At 42.7% G+C, this 17,936-nt stretch overlaps 1 protein-coding gene, 1 long non-coding RNA gene and 1 pseudogene across 2 annotated transcripts in view; 2 read left to right on the top strand and 1 right to left on the bottom strand.

Annotated features, from left to right (window-relative positions):
* The window catches only part of LOC134808003 (uncharacterized), a 37,712-nt gene extending 30,334 nt beyond the window's left edge, over positions 1–7,378 (bottom strand). Inside the window, exon 1 of the long non-coding RNA XR_010149858.1 lies at positions 7,166–7,378. This is a non-coding gene — a long non-coding RNA (uncharacterized LOC134808003). The remainder of the gene's footprint in view (positions 1–7,165) is intronic.
* On the top strand, positions 1,905–4,760 carry CRYGD (crystallin gamma D). The gene is given in 3 exon segments (NM_001135665.1): positions 1,905–1,913; positions 2,024–2,266; positions 4,422–4,760. Coding segments are annotated over 3 exon segments (525 nt in total). The 3' UTR covers positions 4,695–4,760.
* Positions 7,379–12,548: 5,170 nt separating the features above from the next.
* Positions 12,549–17,297, top strand: LOC100610468 (gamma-crystallin D-like; annotated as a pseudogene).
* Positions 17,298–17,936: the final 639 nt, after the last annotated feature.

The raw sequence follows: 17,936 nt of genomic DNA, 5'->3' as shown, positions 1-17,936 counted from the left end.
CAAAGAGTAACATTGTACATATACGCTAATCCTGACATGCCATAATTTTAAAAAGATAGCCACCTAGAAGTGAGACTACCGGCTCATAGTGCAAGTTTATTTTATTTTATTTATTTATTTTTTGAGACATGGTCACACTCTGTTGTCCAGGATGGAGTGCAGTGGCACAAACCCAGCTCACTGCAGCCTCGACCTCACAGGCTCAAGCGATCCTCCCATCTCAGCCTCCTGAGTAGCTGGGGCTACAGGCGCACACCACCATACCTGACTAATTTTTTCACTTTTTTGTAGAGAAGGGGTCTCACTATGTTGCCAGGGCTGGTCTCGAACTCCTGGGCTCAAGTGACCCTCCCACCTTGGCCTCCGAAAGTGCTGGGATTACAGGTGTGAGCCACCACACCCAGCCACAAGTTTATTTTCCATTTCAATAGCCTCCAATTATTAGCCACTAGAGACTCTTAACTTCCTTGAGTTAGGATCCTTACCAATTTTTGAGCACCTACCATACGCCTGCTATATGTAGCAATGGGGATGAAGAAAACAATCAAAACAAAACAAAAAGGTATTTCCCTACCACCGCAGAGCTCTACATAGAAAGAATACAAAAAAAAAAAAGCAGCCAGAAAATAAGAATTAAAATAATTTGTATTGCACATAGTTGGTGTTTAATTCATAAATACCACTTACAAAGATTTATGACTCAAAGACAAGACAAAGTATTTCCATGGGTTGACACAGGGCTGTAAGCAATTCTTTGAACATGAAAGAAGCTGGACACATAGGTTATATTCCACTCCAGTACTCTTTCCAGTCCATCAGACTGTTCTCTTCCAGGCCAATAAGTACTTTCTGAAGTCTTCCTCGAGTCCAACTTCTAGATTTTTATTCCTTCCTCTCCCTGCATCATTCCAGCCATAGCTCCCCTTTGTGTTAATGCAATTAATTTCGTCTGAGTCAAAGGCCTTGTGTACTCTCGCTCGTTCAGAGGGCAAAGGTGTATTCTAGATCCTACCAGAAATAAATTTCTTAGGAATTTGGTTTTATTTTATAACAAGCTAAGAGATCATGTTTTTGTGTTTCAAACATATTACTTTTTCTAATTTCCTCAAACTTAGATATTTCCCTTTTTAGTTCTTTCTGAGATTAAGCATCTTAGAACTATTCTCTCTTTTGAATCACGGCACCACCATTAGCTAAGAGAAAAACATCTAATTCTTAGCTACTTCCAGGCATAATTGCAACAAAATCAGACCCAATATTGAAGATTCATATTTGCTGTGTGTTTTACCATAATAAAAGTTCGAAATTCTGTGAACTCTCTTAATAAAATGTTCCAATTTCTTACACCCTTTCATGATGACGTTCTCTTAAAGGACTAACTTGAAATTTTCAACATTCAGTTAAGCCCATTTCCTTCCTATTAACAATCAGTATTCAATATTGTGGCACGTAAGTAATACTGTAGTTCTGACAGATTAATTTATATTTGCCTTATTAAGAGTCGTTGCTTTTTTTGCTCCCCGACTTAAATTTTTTTTGTTTTTCCCCAGCCTATACGAATAAAAGCGTGAACTATATGTGAAATAGCTGAAGCTCCACTTCCATTATAAATAGACAATGTCCCAAATTGCCTTTTTACAAACATTCTCAATAGCATCAGCCAGTGATAGCAATCCGAATACTCCAGAGAGAATGCGACCAAAACCCACAACAAGCCCCGTGGACTAGCACAGCAAAGAGAAAAAAAGAGAACACGAAAATGCCCTTGCTCCCCTCCGGGGGCCCCTTTTGTGCGGTTCTTGCCAACGCAGCAGCCCTCCTGCTATATAGCCCGCCGCGCCGCCGCCCCACCCGCTCAGCGCCGCCGCCCCACCAGCTCAGCACCGCCGTGCGCGCAGCCAGCCATGGGGAAGGTGAGCCCAGCCTGCGCCCCGGGACCCCGGAGCTTCCTCCATCGCGGGGGCCAGAGACTGGGTCAGGAGCAGGCCTGTGAGACCTCGTCTTGTCTCGCCTTGCCTTGCAGATCACCCTCTACGAGGACCGGGGCTTCCAGGGCCGCCACTACGAATGCAGCAGCGACCACCCCAACCTGCAGCCCTACTTGAGCCGCTGCAACTCGGCGCGCGTGGACAGCGGCTGCTGGATGCTCTATGAGCAGCCCAACTACTCGGGCCTCCAGTACTTCCTGCGCCGCGGCGACTATGCCGACCACCAGCAGTGGATGGGCCTCAGCGACTCGGTCCGCTCCTGCCGCCTCATCCCCCACGTGAGTACATCCTCAAGTCAGGACCCAGGCCCTCAGGACACTCACTGGATGGTTTCAAGCAAAAGTTAAACATTAGAAGTAGTGATCAGTCACAATAACTGAGAGTGGACAAAAGATGAACTATAGTGGATTAAGTCAATAGAGTTTGCTCCCCACATAAGCAAAGTATTACCCAGACACCAGTTAATCACAATTAATCCACAAATATGTATTGAGTAGGAATGTGTCTCCTGCCCTAGGGGTTGTATAAGACTTAAGTCCTATTCTGGAATCATTTAGAATGGAGTTGTAGAAAAACCACTAATACCCAATAGAAGAATAAATGCTAGAGCGTACAGCAGTTACTGAGCAAACAGGGCAATTTCTTTTGAGACTTTTTCCCGTTTTTGCTCCTCTCTTGCATATTTTGGGTTTTCCCAACCTATATAAGTAAGACTTTCCTTCAAAGGAGAGCAACACACATATTTTACACATGTGCCCCTTTTATCCCATATGTGTGTTAGAACACTAAAGTTTATGCAAAATTCGTCCTTGGACTTACTGATTTTTTTTCCTCCATTTTTCTTCATTGCATTCACAAGTTATTGACTTAGAATTAATTGTTCTTTAATATATGAAAATATTTAATATTTTATATTTTAATATATTTTAAATATTTATATTTTAATATATTTAAAATACTTATATTTTGAATAGAAGGCTTATATATTTAACATATTTTATTTATATCATTGATTTAAATGATGAATTATCATTTAATTCAATATATTAAATGATATATTTAATATATTTTAAATACTTATATTTAAAATACATATTTTTATATTTTAAATATATTTACATTAAATATATTTAATGAATATAATGTATTTAATAATATATTTATTTAATAAATATGTATTTAATATATTTATATAACTATATAAATTATATTTTAAATATATTTAACATATTTTAAATATATTTTAATATATTTTTAATATATTTCATTTACATTATATGTGTATATATATATTTTTGTTGTTGTTGTTTTGTTTTTGTTTTTTGAGACAGAGTCTCACTCTGACGCCCAGGCTGGAGTGCAGTGGTGCAATCTCGGCTCACTGCAACCTCCACCTCCTGGATTCAAATGATTCTCCTCTCTCAGTCTCCTGAGTAGCTGGAGTTACAGGAGCACGCCACCACACCCAGCTAATTTTTGTATTTTTATTTTTATTTTACTTTATTTTATTTTTTATTATTTATTTATTTTTTGACGAAGTCTTGCTCTGTCCCCCAGGCTGGAGTGCAGTGGCATGATCTCGGTACACTGCAACCTCTGCTTCCTGGGCCCTAGCAATTTTCTTCCCAAGTAGCTGGGATTACAGGCACGCGCCACCACACCTGGCTAATTTTTGTATTTTTAGTATAGACAAGGTTTCGCCATATTCGTCAGGCTGGTCTTGAACTCCTGACCTCAAGTGATCCACCTGCCTCGGCTTCCCAGGGTGCTGGGACTACAGGCATGAGCCACTGCCCCACCCCTTATATTTATGTATTTTAAATATATTTTATTTATATTTTAGTAAAGTTATTTTAAAATAAAATATAATTTGTAAAATAAATATAATTTTAATTTATACTTATAAAATATAATTTGAATATAATTATTAAAATAAAATATGATTAACTTTAAATAAAATATAATTTTATACATTTTATAATATATTTTAAATATAGTATATAATTATGTATTAGATATCATATGTATATTAAAATTATACATTATTTAAATATATTTCTTTATAATTTAATGTTTATTTTAATATTAAAACATTTCTTCAAAATGGTATAAAATAGTAATAAGCTGTTACAGGTTTGGGTTTGCATGTGGTACAGGATACTGAGCCTAGGAGGCAGCTCATCCTAAGAAATAGCTGAATATATTAAAGAGTGAGATTTCCTTCTCAATTTCTTCACCACACTTTATAATCTTGAAAAGGTACTGAATCTCTGCCCTCGGTAGTGAGGAGTTTATAAATATTCAGAATTAATTAAATTTTACCATGTATTTCAAAATGGCTTGAGCGGGTCCTCACCAAGCTGGACTGCCTAACAATGCATTGGAATCATTTCACACTTGCTTTTCTTCTCTTTTTATTTCTGGGTCCGCCAGTCTGGCTCTCACAGGATCAGACTCTATGAGAGGGAGGACTACAGAGGCCAGATGATAGAGTTCACTGAGGACTGCTCCTGTCTTCAGGACCGCTTCCGCTTCAATGAAATCCACTCCCTCAATGTGCTGGAGGGCTCCTGGGTCCTCTACGAGCTGTCCAACTACCGAGGACGGCAGTACCTGCTGATGCCAGGGGACTATAGGCGCTACCAGGACTGGGGGGCCACGAATGCCAGAGTGGGCTCTCTGAGGAGAGTCATAGATTTCTCCTGAAATATGTCCTCCTTTGTTGTTTCTTAATTTGGAAACTAATAAAATATTTTCTGTGTGTTCCTGGCACTGATTTGCTTGTGTCTTTACTTTGCCCTACTTCTATCTTATTTTATTTACACACACGAGGCAAATGGCAACCAAGATGTGTAATACATAGATAACAAAGGAAGTTCTCACAACAGAATGACGTCTTCATATTAAGTAGAACTTAACAGTTTGCAAAAGTTTCATAATTCATTATCTCATTTGATTCTCTGGCCTTTAAACAGCTTGCTGCTTCAAACCAGATTATCAGAAATCTGTTTAGATTTCAGTTTTTCTTTGAGGAGTGAGGACCTGAAAACGTAGGTTCAGATAGTGTGACCCACTTTTTCAATCAGGGATTCTGAACCTGGGTACTATAACACGCGTCCATTTTTGAATTCTCTAAAATTGTATGCAAAAGTTGAGTTCACAAATCTCTGTCCGTCTCCCTTACTACAGAGGTGGCCATGTGGCCTTCCTCTGGCCATCGAATCAGAAGTGAGAAATGATGATAGGGAGGGAGAAGAGATGGTTCTGGAAAAACTTGTGCCTTTCTAATGAAAGAGAGCAGATGACCCTGATGCCAAAGTTCCCTCTTATTTCTTATACTCAAGAAATGACAGCTGTGAGAGAAAGGCCAGGAGAATTTCAGAAATGTTGGCCTAGATGTGGCTGAGCCCCTGGACCATGCTAACAACCTTTTACCTTCAGACTTCTTGTAATGGCAGTCAAATAAACCACATTTTGTTTAAGCCCCTATAGCTGGGTATTCTGTTATCTGCAGTTCAACACACATTTCTAGCTGATGTAGAGTATATGTGAATTTTCCTTAGGTAACTGTATAGAATTTTATTTAGAGACATTCTTAATTTTAAAATTAAAAAAAAAAAAAGAAAAAGAAAAGACGGGAGCTAAATGATGAGAACACACACGTGGACACAAAGAAGGGAACAACAGACACTGGACCTGTTGGAGGGTGGAGGGTGGGAGGAGGGAGAGAATCAGAAGAAATAACTATTGGATACTAGGCCTAGTACCCGGGTGATGAAATAACCTGTACAACAAACCCCCGTGACACAAGTTTACCTACATAGCAAACATGCACATGTACCCCGAGCCTAAAATAAAAGTTGAAAAAAAAAAAAAAGGGGGAGGAGAGAAAAAGAAAGAAAGGGAGGGAGGGGGAGAGAGAGGCACAGAGAAGGGCCATTACAGAACATTGTAGTTATAAGATAAGATGGTTAATATATTTTAAATCCATAGATCATCTAACCTAGATAACTCATTTTATGTACAGTAAACTGAGGTCTAACTCCAATGTCACACCAAAACAGAGGTGGAATCAGAAGCCAGAATCACAGCTCAGAAACTGCTGGTTTTCTATTATGAAATCAGGAAGATTTTGGCCAGGTGTGGTGGCTCACACCTGTAATCCCAGCACTTTGGGAGGCCGAGGTGGGCGGATCACCTTAGATCAGGAGTTTGAGAGCAGGCTGGGCAACATGGTAAAACCCCGTCTCTACTAAAAATACAAAAATTAGCTGGGCGTGGTGGCAGGTGCCTGTAATCCCAGCTACTTAGGAGGCTGAGGCAGGAGAACTGCTTGAGCTCAGGAGGTGGAGGTTGCAGTGAGCTGAGATCACACCACTGCACTCCAGTCTGGGCGACAGAGCGAGCGTCTCAAAAAAAAAAAAAAAAAATCAGGAAGATTTTATAAAATCTATTGTGAAATTTTGTGAAAGTAATGACAACACTAAATCATAGATTCTTACCATGAGGTCATTGCACACAACCAACCAGGAATTGAATTAAAAATATTGAATAATCCAAAGCTGCATTCTCTGAATACACATGGGCACACACACACACACACACACACACAGTTATATATATTGATATAACCTCATCCAATGTACGTTTGTGTGTGTCAGTATACTATGTATAAGGCTGTCCTACAATATATTCACTTACATTGGTTCTTTTCCTACCTCTTATTCTGTCTTATTTGTACTCTCATTGCTAGAATTTTAGAAAGGAGGAGTCACTATGTAAGTGCTTAGAGGCTAATCCGATCATGTCATTTCTCTGATTAAAAACCTTTGATGTTCCTTCACCTCCCATAGGAAAACATTCAAATTCCTGGGATCCTGACCCCCAGCCTATCTACCTCATCTCCTATTTCCTGACCTCAGCTGTCCTTCCTTCCCATCTCACCTGAGTCCTCCAAGCACACCAAACACTTTCACATCTCTTTGCCCTTACTTATATCTTTTCCTCACCAGGATTTCTCTTGTGTACCTTCTCCCTGGTGAGTTACTCAGCCTTTAACCAGATCAAAATTCATCCTAATCCCACAGCCAGAAATGGATCTGACTTAATGCTTTAGACTGAAAGTAGCAGCAACTTCATATTAAATAGATAAGCAAGATGGAAATCTACTAGCTCACATGACAGGAAGTCTTGGGAGCATAGGGTTTAGGGATGGTTGATTCAGCAGCTCAACAACATCATCAGGACCCCAGGTTTTCTCTGACTCCCGCGGCATTTAGCATCTGCGTCAACCTAAAGCTGGTATCCCTGGTAACCATAGAATCTATTAGCTGCAACTGGGGCAATAGACAAGAAAGGGTGAATGAAGAAACACAATAGCAGTCTTAGCCTATAACACAATTGTGTCCAGAGCACAAATTCCCAGGATTGAAGAGAACCTTAAAATATTATCCGATTCTTGAGTGTGAGCTTTGGTGTTATAGGGAAATCAGAATGAACTGAATAAAGGGAGAAAGAAGGATGAAGTCCAAGGAGGAAAGGGTACAAATAGAGAAAAAAATTGTTTAAGATGTCAATTATATTCAATATTCTTTTATTTCTCTTTATAAAGTAAGAGAACTGTAAGGTTTGTTTTTGTTTTTGTTTTTGAGACGGAGTCTTGCTCTGCCGCCCAAGCTGGAGTGCAGTGGCGCAATCTCTGCTCACTGCAAGCTCCGCCTCCCGGGTTCATGCCATTCTCCTGCCTCAGCCTCCCGAGTAGCTGGGACTACAGGCACCGACCACCACGCCCGGCTAATTTTATTTTGTATTTTTAGTAGAGACAGGGTTTCACTGTGTTAGCCAGGATTGTCTTGATCTCTTGACCTCGTGATCCGCTCACCTCGGCCCCCCAAAGTGCTGGGATTACAAGCGTGAGCCACCACGCCTGGCCAGAATTTTTTTTTTTTTTTTTTTTTTTTATGAGATAGAGAGGACAACAGGTAGGGAGTGCAGTGGTGCAATCTCAGCTCACCGCAACCTCCGTCTCCTGGGTTCAAGATTCTCCTGCCTCAGCTTCCCCAGTAGCTGGAATAACAGGCATATGCTGCCACGCCCAGCTAATTTTTGTATTTTTAGTTAAAGATGAGGTTTCACCATGTTGACCAGGCTGGTCTCGAACTCCTGACCTCAAGTGACCCACCTGCCTCGGCCTCCCAAAGTGCTGGGATTACAGATGTGAGCCACTGTGCCCGGCTGACTATAAGAAATTTAAAGTAAACTTTGTTTTAGACACTCTTTAACTCCTTTATAATCCCTGGAATTCATCCTGTCTTGGGAGGCAATTCAGATGGTACCAAATATTGGCAAACATTTACACTTCTTCAGTCCTTTGTGATAATGAGGAGTTGAATGTCACAAGAACAGCAGAGGGAGAAATATGAACTAACTTTTGAGCATACTTCTAGGAATCTATCTAAGAAACAAATCCTAAACATGAAAAAAAGTGTTATGCACAAACTACTCACTCAATATTTATTATAATAAAACTGGAGCAGGACTAGCCACAGACAAAACCCCTCAGACACCAAGTTAAAGAAGGAAAGGCTTTATTCAGCCAGGAGCTTCAGCAAGACTCACGTCTCCAAAAACCGAGCTCCCCGAGTGAGCAATTCCTGTCCTATTTAAGGGCTTAAAACTCTAAGGGGGTCTGCTTGAGAGGGTCGTGATGGATTGAGCAAGCAGGCAGTACATGACTGGGGGCTGCATGCACCGGTAATCAGAATGGAACAGAACAGGACAGGGATTTTCACAATGTTTTTCCATACAATGTCTGGAATCTATAGATAACAGAACCGGTTAGGTCAGGGGTCGATCTTTAACCAGGCCCAGGGCGTGGCGCCAGGCTGTCTGCCTGTGGATTTCATTTCTGCCTTTTAGTTTTTACTTATTCTTTCTTTGGGGGCAGAAATTGGGCATAGGACAATATGAGGGGTGGTCTCGTCCCTTATTCCCCCGCTTTGAGAACCTCACTCATTAGTGGCAGTGTCACTTTTATTTTCATTACCCGTGTCTTCTTGCAAGACAGATCAATAGTGATTCATATAGTACACTTGTGCTGAAGCATTTTGGTGAACTAAGGTAGTGATGAAGCTTTTTATCATTTGAAGAAGTACAGGTAACAAACAAGGGAGCAGTAAGCACGTTCCTATTACTATCACAACTCCTATTATAAGAGTTTCAAATTCTCCTAGTGCTGGGAACCATTTTTCAAACATGGCCCCAGGATCAAATCCATGCCACACTTGCACAGGCACATGTGCCAGTTTTGTCATATCTCTATGTCTTCAACTACCTTCCCTTGATCATCTGTGTGTAGACAGCAATTAGTAAGGTAAATTTCCCACAGACCCCTCTTTTAGCTGCTAGCAAATAGTCGAGAGCCAATCTATTTTGATAGACAGCATTTCTCATCCGAGTTTCTTGCCAGGCCACAATAGCCAAGGCTCTGTCAGTCTTATTAATGATTATTTCTAAGACAGCTTGTAACCGTATGATTCAATTGAGCATGTAAATGGGGGTCTGGTATCCCCACGAGCCGTCTTGTGCCCAAGTAGCAGTTATGTTCAGCTGGGCTCTCTGATACCAGGAGCAAGGTGGCGGGGTTTAGGGTGTTGCAAACTTCAGTGGTTATGTGGGGATTTTCACATAGGAAGCTTTGGTACTTGGTTAATCTAGCATTTGCTAGCCAATGATGTCCTTTGGTATTCATCAAAGTTACCACAGCATGGAGGGGCCTTTATATTCAGGTTTTGCCCAAGAGTTAGTTTATCTACTTCTTGTGCTAACAGGGCCATTGCTGCCAGGGCCCTTAGACATGGGGGCCAGCCTTTGGAAACCGGGCCCAGTTGTTTTGAGAGATAGGCCACTGACCTTGGCCAGGGCCCCACAGACTGGGTTAAAACTCCAACTGCCATTTTTTCTCTTTCTGTCACATAGAGTGTAAAGGGTTTTGCCAGTTCAGGTAGCCCCAGGGCTGGGGCCAACATGAGTTTTTTCTTTTAACTCATGAAAAGCTCATTGCTGTTGGTTGTAATAGATGTAGTTTATCCAATCTACATTTTTATTAACTGTCACCCACCAAAATATTGACTCAAATCCTGCAGCTATTTGATTTTAAGCTTTAAATTGATCTGGTATTCCCCGTGGGACTTCAATTGCTTCTAAATAGACGTGAGAGTCGAAAGACCCATAAGGGGCTTCTCTCGCTTTACGATGTCTTATTTTTCCTCCCTCTGGTTGACAAAATCCCAGGGCGAAAGGCATAGCCAATTGGACTGAAGTACAAGTGCCACTCCAGTTATTCGGCCACAATACCACCACACATCCGCTTGGGGATGAACGAGGGCTGACTGATTGATAAGCTCTTGAAAATTCTTAAGCTCACTGCATCCCTTCAGGTCTCCAAGGAACTCTAAGTTTCCTCCCTGTTGTGAGAGTCATGAAGTGAACTTAGTGTTGGGAGACGGAAGCTGGATGCCCCTTGGGGGCTGACCTGCAGGGTGCCGGACTTTGGGATATAGCAGAGAGAGCTTGGCACGACTTATTACTCCAGGCTGTAGAATCCTGGAAAAGAGCTACCATGCAGTCCACGCCTGGGCGACTGGAGGACCACCTTAGTGGAAAGGGGACAATCTGGGCCTCTGACCTGCCCTGCGCACAAGCATAACAATTGCTTTTGTTTAATGTGCTGATGGAATATTTGATCCATTCCAACCAGGTATTTGCATCTTGGTATCCTGTCTTAATTGACAAAGTTTGTTTTAAGTCTTTAACTTTTATGATCCTCTAGTAAAATTAACATATGATTTTAGGAAATTACAAAAACCGGTTGGGGTAGTCCATCCTTGCTCTTTAGTGGTCCACAGAATGTTGGACAACTACAGCATAAAAGCTCTACATTGAGGGGCAAGACTCCTGGTTGACACTGGAGTCTTTAATCAAAATTTCCCCAGATTAAATGGTCCTAATTTACTAATGCCCAGTCTGAGGAGAGTCAAGAGGGACAGAGGTACTTTTCTGAAGTAGAGAGCTGTCTTTGACTTGGCAAGTCCCCACAGGGTTTAACAAGGAAAGCATTAAATGCAATAGTTTGAGGTGAAATTGACTTGGTTATGTTAATAACTAGATGGTCAGTAATAGAGCAAGAAAAGAAGAAAGAGTAATAGAATAGATGAAAAAGTTAAATTTTTCTTAGCTTAGTTTGGTAGGGTTTTCCCCTGGGACTATGGCCCACGACTCTGGAGAGGGCGGCACTTTCTTGACTCGGTTGTGATGAGTCCATCCTTTTTTCGCTGTACGAGCAGCAGTCTCGGTGGTTAGCAGCTCACGGTAGGGTCCTTCGTAGGCTGGTTCGAGTTTCCTTTTTTTTCACCCTTTGATGAGAACGTGATCTTCAGGCTGGTGCTGGTTTACCAGAAATTCTGGGGGTGGTACATGTGCTAAAAGACTTTTAGTTTTGAGGGAAACTCTGTATTCATTAAACAGTAACTCCCCAATCCTACCTCCCCCAATCCCTGGTAACCGCCATTCCACTTCCTGTCTTTATGAAACTGACTATTCTAGGTACCTCAAATAAACGGAATCATACAATATTTGTTCCTCTGTGTCTGATTTATTTCCCTTCACATGTTTTCAAGGTTCTTCCATATGTGCCATGTGTCAGCATTCCTTATTAGGAATAAGGACTAAGGAACTTCCAACTTTGTTTTTTGCAAGACTAATTTGTTGATTTGGGGTCCCTTGAGATTCCAGATGAATTTTAGGATAGATTTTTCTCTTTCTGCATAAGGAAATCATTGAGATTTGATAGGGATTGCACTAAATCTGCAGATTGCTTTGAGTAGTACTGATGTATTAACAATATTGTCTTCCAATCCATTAACATAGGATGTGTTTCCACTTATTTATGTCTTCTTTAATTTCTTTCAATATTTTGTAATTTTCAGAGTATAATATACTTTTTTTTTTTAACTTGACATATGGTAAGCATTTTCCATACCCTTAAATAAATTCTTTGACAACATGATTTTTGGTAGCTGCATAGCATCTCATCAAACAAGTGTTCCATGATTTATTTAAACAATGCCCTATTCTGGACATTTTATTTGTATCTAATTTTCTATATCATAAACACCATTCTGATAAAATATCACTGTTCATAATCTTTGTATGCGTCTTTAATTTTTTCCATTGGACAAATTCCTAGAGATGGAAATATTAGATCACAGGTGTGAGAATTAGGAGTTTTTAAATATACATCAACAGTGCTACTTTTTATACAAAACTATGGCTTAAAATCTTTTCTCCTTTCTACTGCTTTATAGTTTCTAAATTTTCCACAAAAGTTATAATTTTTAAAAGAGAAATATGTAAATGAGGCTTATTAAACTTATGTGGATCACATAAAATTTGTCCAGAGAAAGCTATTTTTTAGTATTAGACTTAGGTAGCAAGAATCCAAACTAAGGAGTGAGACTGGGTGCACCAAAGTTATTCTAATATCAGTAGTTCTTAGTGGGGATGGGGAGTGGATTTGCTTTCCAGGGAACCTTTGGCAATGTCTGCAGACAGTTCTGCTTGTCACGACGGGACAGTAATGCTACCGGTACCCAGCTGGTAGAGGCCAGGATGCTGCTCAATGTCCTGCAATGCACAGGACAGCCTCCCCACCCAGCAGATAATTTTTTTGGCCCCAAATGTCAAAAGAGTGCTGCGGTTGAGAAACCCTGCTCTAAAGAGAGTGGAACACCAGGAGGGACCGGGTCCCGGCAAAAGGAAGGAAGACCCCAGTCCCTGGAGTCAGAGCCTTAACTAGAGAGCCACGAGGGTTTTGCCCCAGGGTGAAGAAGGCAGAATCTTTGCAAGATTGCAGGATCTTCAATGTGTTATATTTGCATGTTAACTTGCATTTGTCAGCAGCTAGAACCAACTAAGCTTAGCCTTTAGTTAGCAAAGTTGTTAAATAGAAAGTTACCAGTGTAATAACCGCCAAAGTGTCACTTCATGATTCCCACAGTTGAGAGTTTCATTGCTTGTGCTGAGGCAGGCACGGTGCTGAAGCTGAAGACTTCCCTGCTTCCACCCAGGCTCCAGGGATCAGAGCTGAGGCCAGGTGCCTAAATAGGGCTTCCTCAGGCCCAACCCCTGGCGTCCAACCTCCTGCATTAGTTATCTGATACCCTGGTTATCAGCAGGTAGGATCATAGAGAGGTTCTCTTAAAGGAGAATCACATCCTACTGTAAACACCCCGAGGAGAAGGCAAGTTCATCCTCACGTTTCACATTTCACACCAATCTAAACAATACAGCCTCATGCTGTAGTCTATTTCGACCTTAGACTTGGTCGCTATTCTGCTTTGTTGCTCAAACTGAACTTTTAAAAGGTAAATAAAACATTTAATTACAATTACTAACTCTTAAGCACTTGCTCAATTCCAATTTCCCAAATAGGCTTTATGTAAAGGCCCAAATGGCACTAAGTGACAGTTTTAACCAGATCATCAATTCGAAAGCTTTAGAGAGTCTAAAAGAAAACATACAATAAACCTCCCACCCCCACCCCTACAGTCATTATATGGAACAGAGAGAGAGAGAAAAAAAAATGCCCTTGCTCCCCTCCGGGGGCCCCTTTTGTGCGGTTCTTGCCAACACAGCAGCCCTCCTGCTATATAGCCCAGCCGCGCCGCCGCCCCACCCGCTCAGCCCCGCCGTGCGCCCAGCCAGCCATGGGGAAGGTGAGCCCAGCCCGCGCCCCCCGGTAGCTCCCTGCATGGCGGGGGCCGGAGACTGGGGCAGGGGCAGGCCTGTGAGACCTCGCCTTGCCTCGCCTTGCCTTGCAGATCACCCTCTACGAGGACCGGGGCTTCCAGGGCCGCCACTACGAATGCAGCAGCGACCACCCCAACCTGCAACCCTACTTGAGCCGCTGCAACTCGGTGCGCGTGGACAGCGGCTGCTGGGTGCTCTATGAGCAGCCCAACTGCTCGGGCCTCCAGTAGTTCCTGCGCCGCGGCGACTATGCCGACCACCAGCAGTGGATGGGCCTCAGCGACTCGGTCCGCTCCTGCCGCCTCATCCACCACGTGAGTGCAGTCGCGCCGGGTCCCTTCCGTGCCCTCGAGTCGCATCAGTGATCCACGTGGATGATTCACATGACAGGCGACGGGATGGGATGGCAGGCTTCTTTTTTCTGGCTCTAACTATATTCTCTTTTCCTTTATTAACATGCGTAAGGTTTCCTCCACTGAAAAAGTATGAGATGCAGTGCTTTTAACTGGTCATTTTATTTTATTTTGCTAAAGTCAAATTCACCTCTACTGGGAATAAGTTGTGCGTGGCATTAGCTCAGAGCATCTATGCCACAGGTGATGAAACAGCAACAGATTAATTCCTTGCTGTCAGGTGGCCATAGGCTAGGTGGCTATTTCTTTTACGTCATCTGTAAAAAGGGCTGATGAGAGTAGTTCCTTTATAGGGTTCCAATGAGGGTAAAAGGAGGGTGCCTGGCACATGCCAATCCCCAACCCCGAGTATTAACTATTATTATGAACATCAAGGGCCTCTCAAGTCCTGCCTTCTGATTGGGCAAACCAGTAACCAACAATGAGATTCCAATAGCTCCTGCAGGGCCCACTGTTACCTAAATGAAGCCCCAGCAGCCTGGAATTTCACAGTTAGGGATTCCCTAAGTTGACTGTGACAGAGTCCCGGGAAAATGAACCACTTTTGTGAAGTCTGAAATCCCCTCACAGGGTTTAATAGCTTGATAAGGACCCAGTCTGGCATTGGAGCCCAAAAACTTAGATTTCTAATTTCAAGTACCAACTCTTCTAATTACAGACTGTAAGATCCACTTCACTAGCAGTCACTCAAACCTCAAAAAGAATTGCTCATGAGACTCTTCCCTAAAGAAGATACATACATATATATATGTATATATGTGTGTGTGTATATATATATATAGAGAGAGAGAGAGAGAGAGAGCAAGTCTCAAAGTCAGATTTGAGAAGGAAATGACATTACTGATCAGCTCTTAACCGAGACAGAAAAAATGTCATTAGAAGGCTCAGAAGGGGATCTAGAACCTGAGCTCCAAGCAAAAAAGATTTTTTTTCTTTTCTTTTTTTTTTTTTGAGATGGAGTCTCGCTCTGTCATCCAGGTTGGAGTACAGTGGCGTGATCTCGGCTCACTGCAACCTCCACCTCCCGAGTTCAGGCAATTCTCCTTTCTCAGCCTCCAGAGTAGCTGAGATTACAGGCACACGCCACCACACCTGGCTAATTTTTGTATTTTTAGTAGAGACGAGGTTTCACAATATTGGTCAGGCTGGGGAGGGGGGAGGGATAGCTTTAGGAGATATACCTAATGCTAAATGACGAGTTAATGGGTGCAGCACACCAGCATGGCACATGAGCCATCGTGCCTGGCCCCTAAAGAATATTTTAATGTGGAGGAAGAAAAACATTGAGACAATGGGAAGGAACAAACAAATGAAGGAAGAACAAGTGCTCAAAACAAGAGACATGGCCAGGCGTGGTGGCTTACACCTGTAATCCCAGCACTTTGGAAGGCCGAGGCGGGCAGATTACCTGAGGTCAGGAGTTCGAGACCAGCCTGGCCAACATGGTGAAACCTTGTCTCTACTAAAAATAATTAGCCAGGCGTGGTGGCAGGCGCCTGTAGTGCCAGCTACTCGGGAGGCTGAGGCAGGAGAATTGCTTGAACCTGGGAGGTGGAGGTTGCAGTGAGCCAAGATTGTGCCACTGCACTCTAGCCTGGGTGACAGAGTGAGACTCCGTCTCAAAACAAAACAAAACAAAACAAACAAAAACCGACAGAGACAAGAATAGCTCAGGACAAACAGCCTAAGTTTCCATTTTTCTAAAGGTTTCACACTCTTGAACCTGTACAGGCCTCCTTAACGATCTTTTTTTAGGGCAGGCGTGGTGGCTCACGCCTGTAATCCCAGCACTTTGGGAGGCCGAGGCGGGTGGATCACGAGGTCAGGAGATTCAGACCATTCTAGCTAACACGGTGAAACCCCGTCTCTACTAAAAATACAAAAAAATAGCCGGGCGTGGTGGCGGGTCTGTAGTCCCAGCTACTCGGGGGGCTCAGGCAGAAGAATGGCGTGAACCCGGGAGGCGGAGCTTGCAGTGAGCCGAGATCGCGCCACTGTACTTCAGCCTGGGCGACAGAGCGAGACTCCATCTCAAAAAAAAAAAAAAAAACATAAAAACATTATTTTATGTGTCATCCAACAAGAGCCCAAACCACCACAAATTTATGAAGGAGAGAACAAAACAAACAAAACAAATACAAAAAATATTTAGAAGTGGTCCTGAGCAGGACAAGTGTGTCTATTCATGTAGATTGTAACAGAAAACCCTAGGGAGCACCATTCATACCAAATGAATGGGGAGTGGTGTCCTCTTGAGTTTCACAGTGTACAACCTACCCAACTATACACAGCAGCCCTGGTGTTGGCAGTGTCTTTGTTTTAGCTTGGTCACTTTTGATATAGGAATTTTTTTTTTTTTTTTTTTTTTTTTTTTTTTTTTTGGAGACGGAGTCTCACTCTGTCCCCCAGGCTGGAGTGCAGTGGCACGATCTTGGCTCACTGCAAGCTCTGCCTCCTGGGTTCATCCCATTCTCCTGCCTCAGCCTCCCAAGTAGCTGGGACTACAGGTGCCTACCACCACCCCCGGCTAATTTTGTTTTTGTATTTTTAGTAGAGACAGGGTTTCACTGTGTTAGCCAGGATGGTCTCGATCTCCTGACCTCATGATCCACCTGCCTCGGCCTCCCAAAGTGCTGGGATTACAGGCGTGAGCCACTGCTCCCGGCCTAGAAAAAAAATTTTTTAGGTCCATCCCCCAGGAAGTCAGGTTTTCTGACGTTCCCTCATCTGCTGTTTGCTGAACCCCCAGGCCAGCTCCCACAGGCTCAGGATCTATGAGCGAGAGGATTATAGGGGCCAGATGGTGGAGATCACTGAGGACTGCTCCTCTCTTCACGACCGCTTCCACCTCAGTGAGATCCACTCCTTCAACGTGCTGGAGGGCTCCTGGGTCCTCTACGAGCTGCCCAACTACCGGGGGCGGCAGTACCTGCTGAGGCCGGGGGACTACAGGCGGCGCCAGGACTGGGGGGCCACGGATGCGAGAGTGGGCTCCCTAAGGAGAGCTGTGGAGCTCTACTGAAATATTTGTACTCTATCCCTTGCTTCATCTGGAAACTAATAAAATATTTCCTGTGTGTTCCATGCAGTAATGTATCCTCTGTTCCTTTCAGCCTCCTTGGAAGGGCTCAGCAAAAATCATGCTGGGAATCATGTGGATTTTCTTGCATGTATCAGTGGAAAGGGGGTGTGAGGCAGCTGGGTAAGAGCACAGCCTCTGGGGCCAGAATGCCGGGGCCCAACTCTACTTACTAGTTATAGTTGTGGAGCAAGTTACTTAGCATCTCTGTCCCTCAGTTTCCTAATATGTAAAAATGGGGGTTAATAGTACTTTTCACCTCATGAGGATTAAATGTGGATTAAATGAGTTTATAGTTCTCTAACAACAGTGCCAAGTATGAAGTAACCGCTATGTAAGTATTTGTAACATAACTGTTTATTATTATTCAGTATTTGCACCTTATAAATTACTGTTTCTCAAAGTATCTATAATGGGTTAAACATCACCTGGGATACTTCTTAAAATGCGGATTCCTTGAGCCCACTGCCTCCCCCACAGTAATTTTTATGCAAATGAAATTTGAGAACCACAGTTCTTTTTTTTTTTTTTTTTTTTTTAAGACAGGATTTCACTCTGTCACCCAGGTTGGAGTGCAGTGGTGTGATCACGGCTCACTGAAGCCTCAGCCACCCCAGGTTCAGGTGATCCTCCCACCTCAGTCTCCCA

Source organism: Pan troglodytes, chromosome 13, assembly GCF_028858775.2.
Source record: "Pan troglodytes isolate AG18354 chromosome 13, NHGRI_mPanTro3-v2.0_pri, whole genome shotgun sequence".
NCBI lineage: Eukaryota > Metazoa > Chordata > Mammalia > Primates > Hominidae > Pan > Pan troglodytes.
Note: the sequence above shows the minus strand (reverse complement) of the source record. Positions and strands in the feature narration are given on the sequence as shown.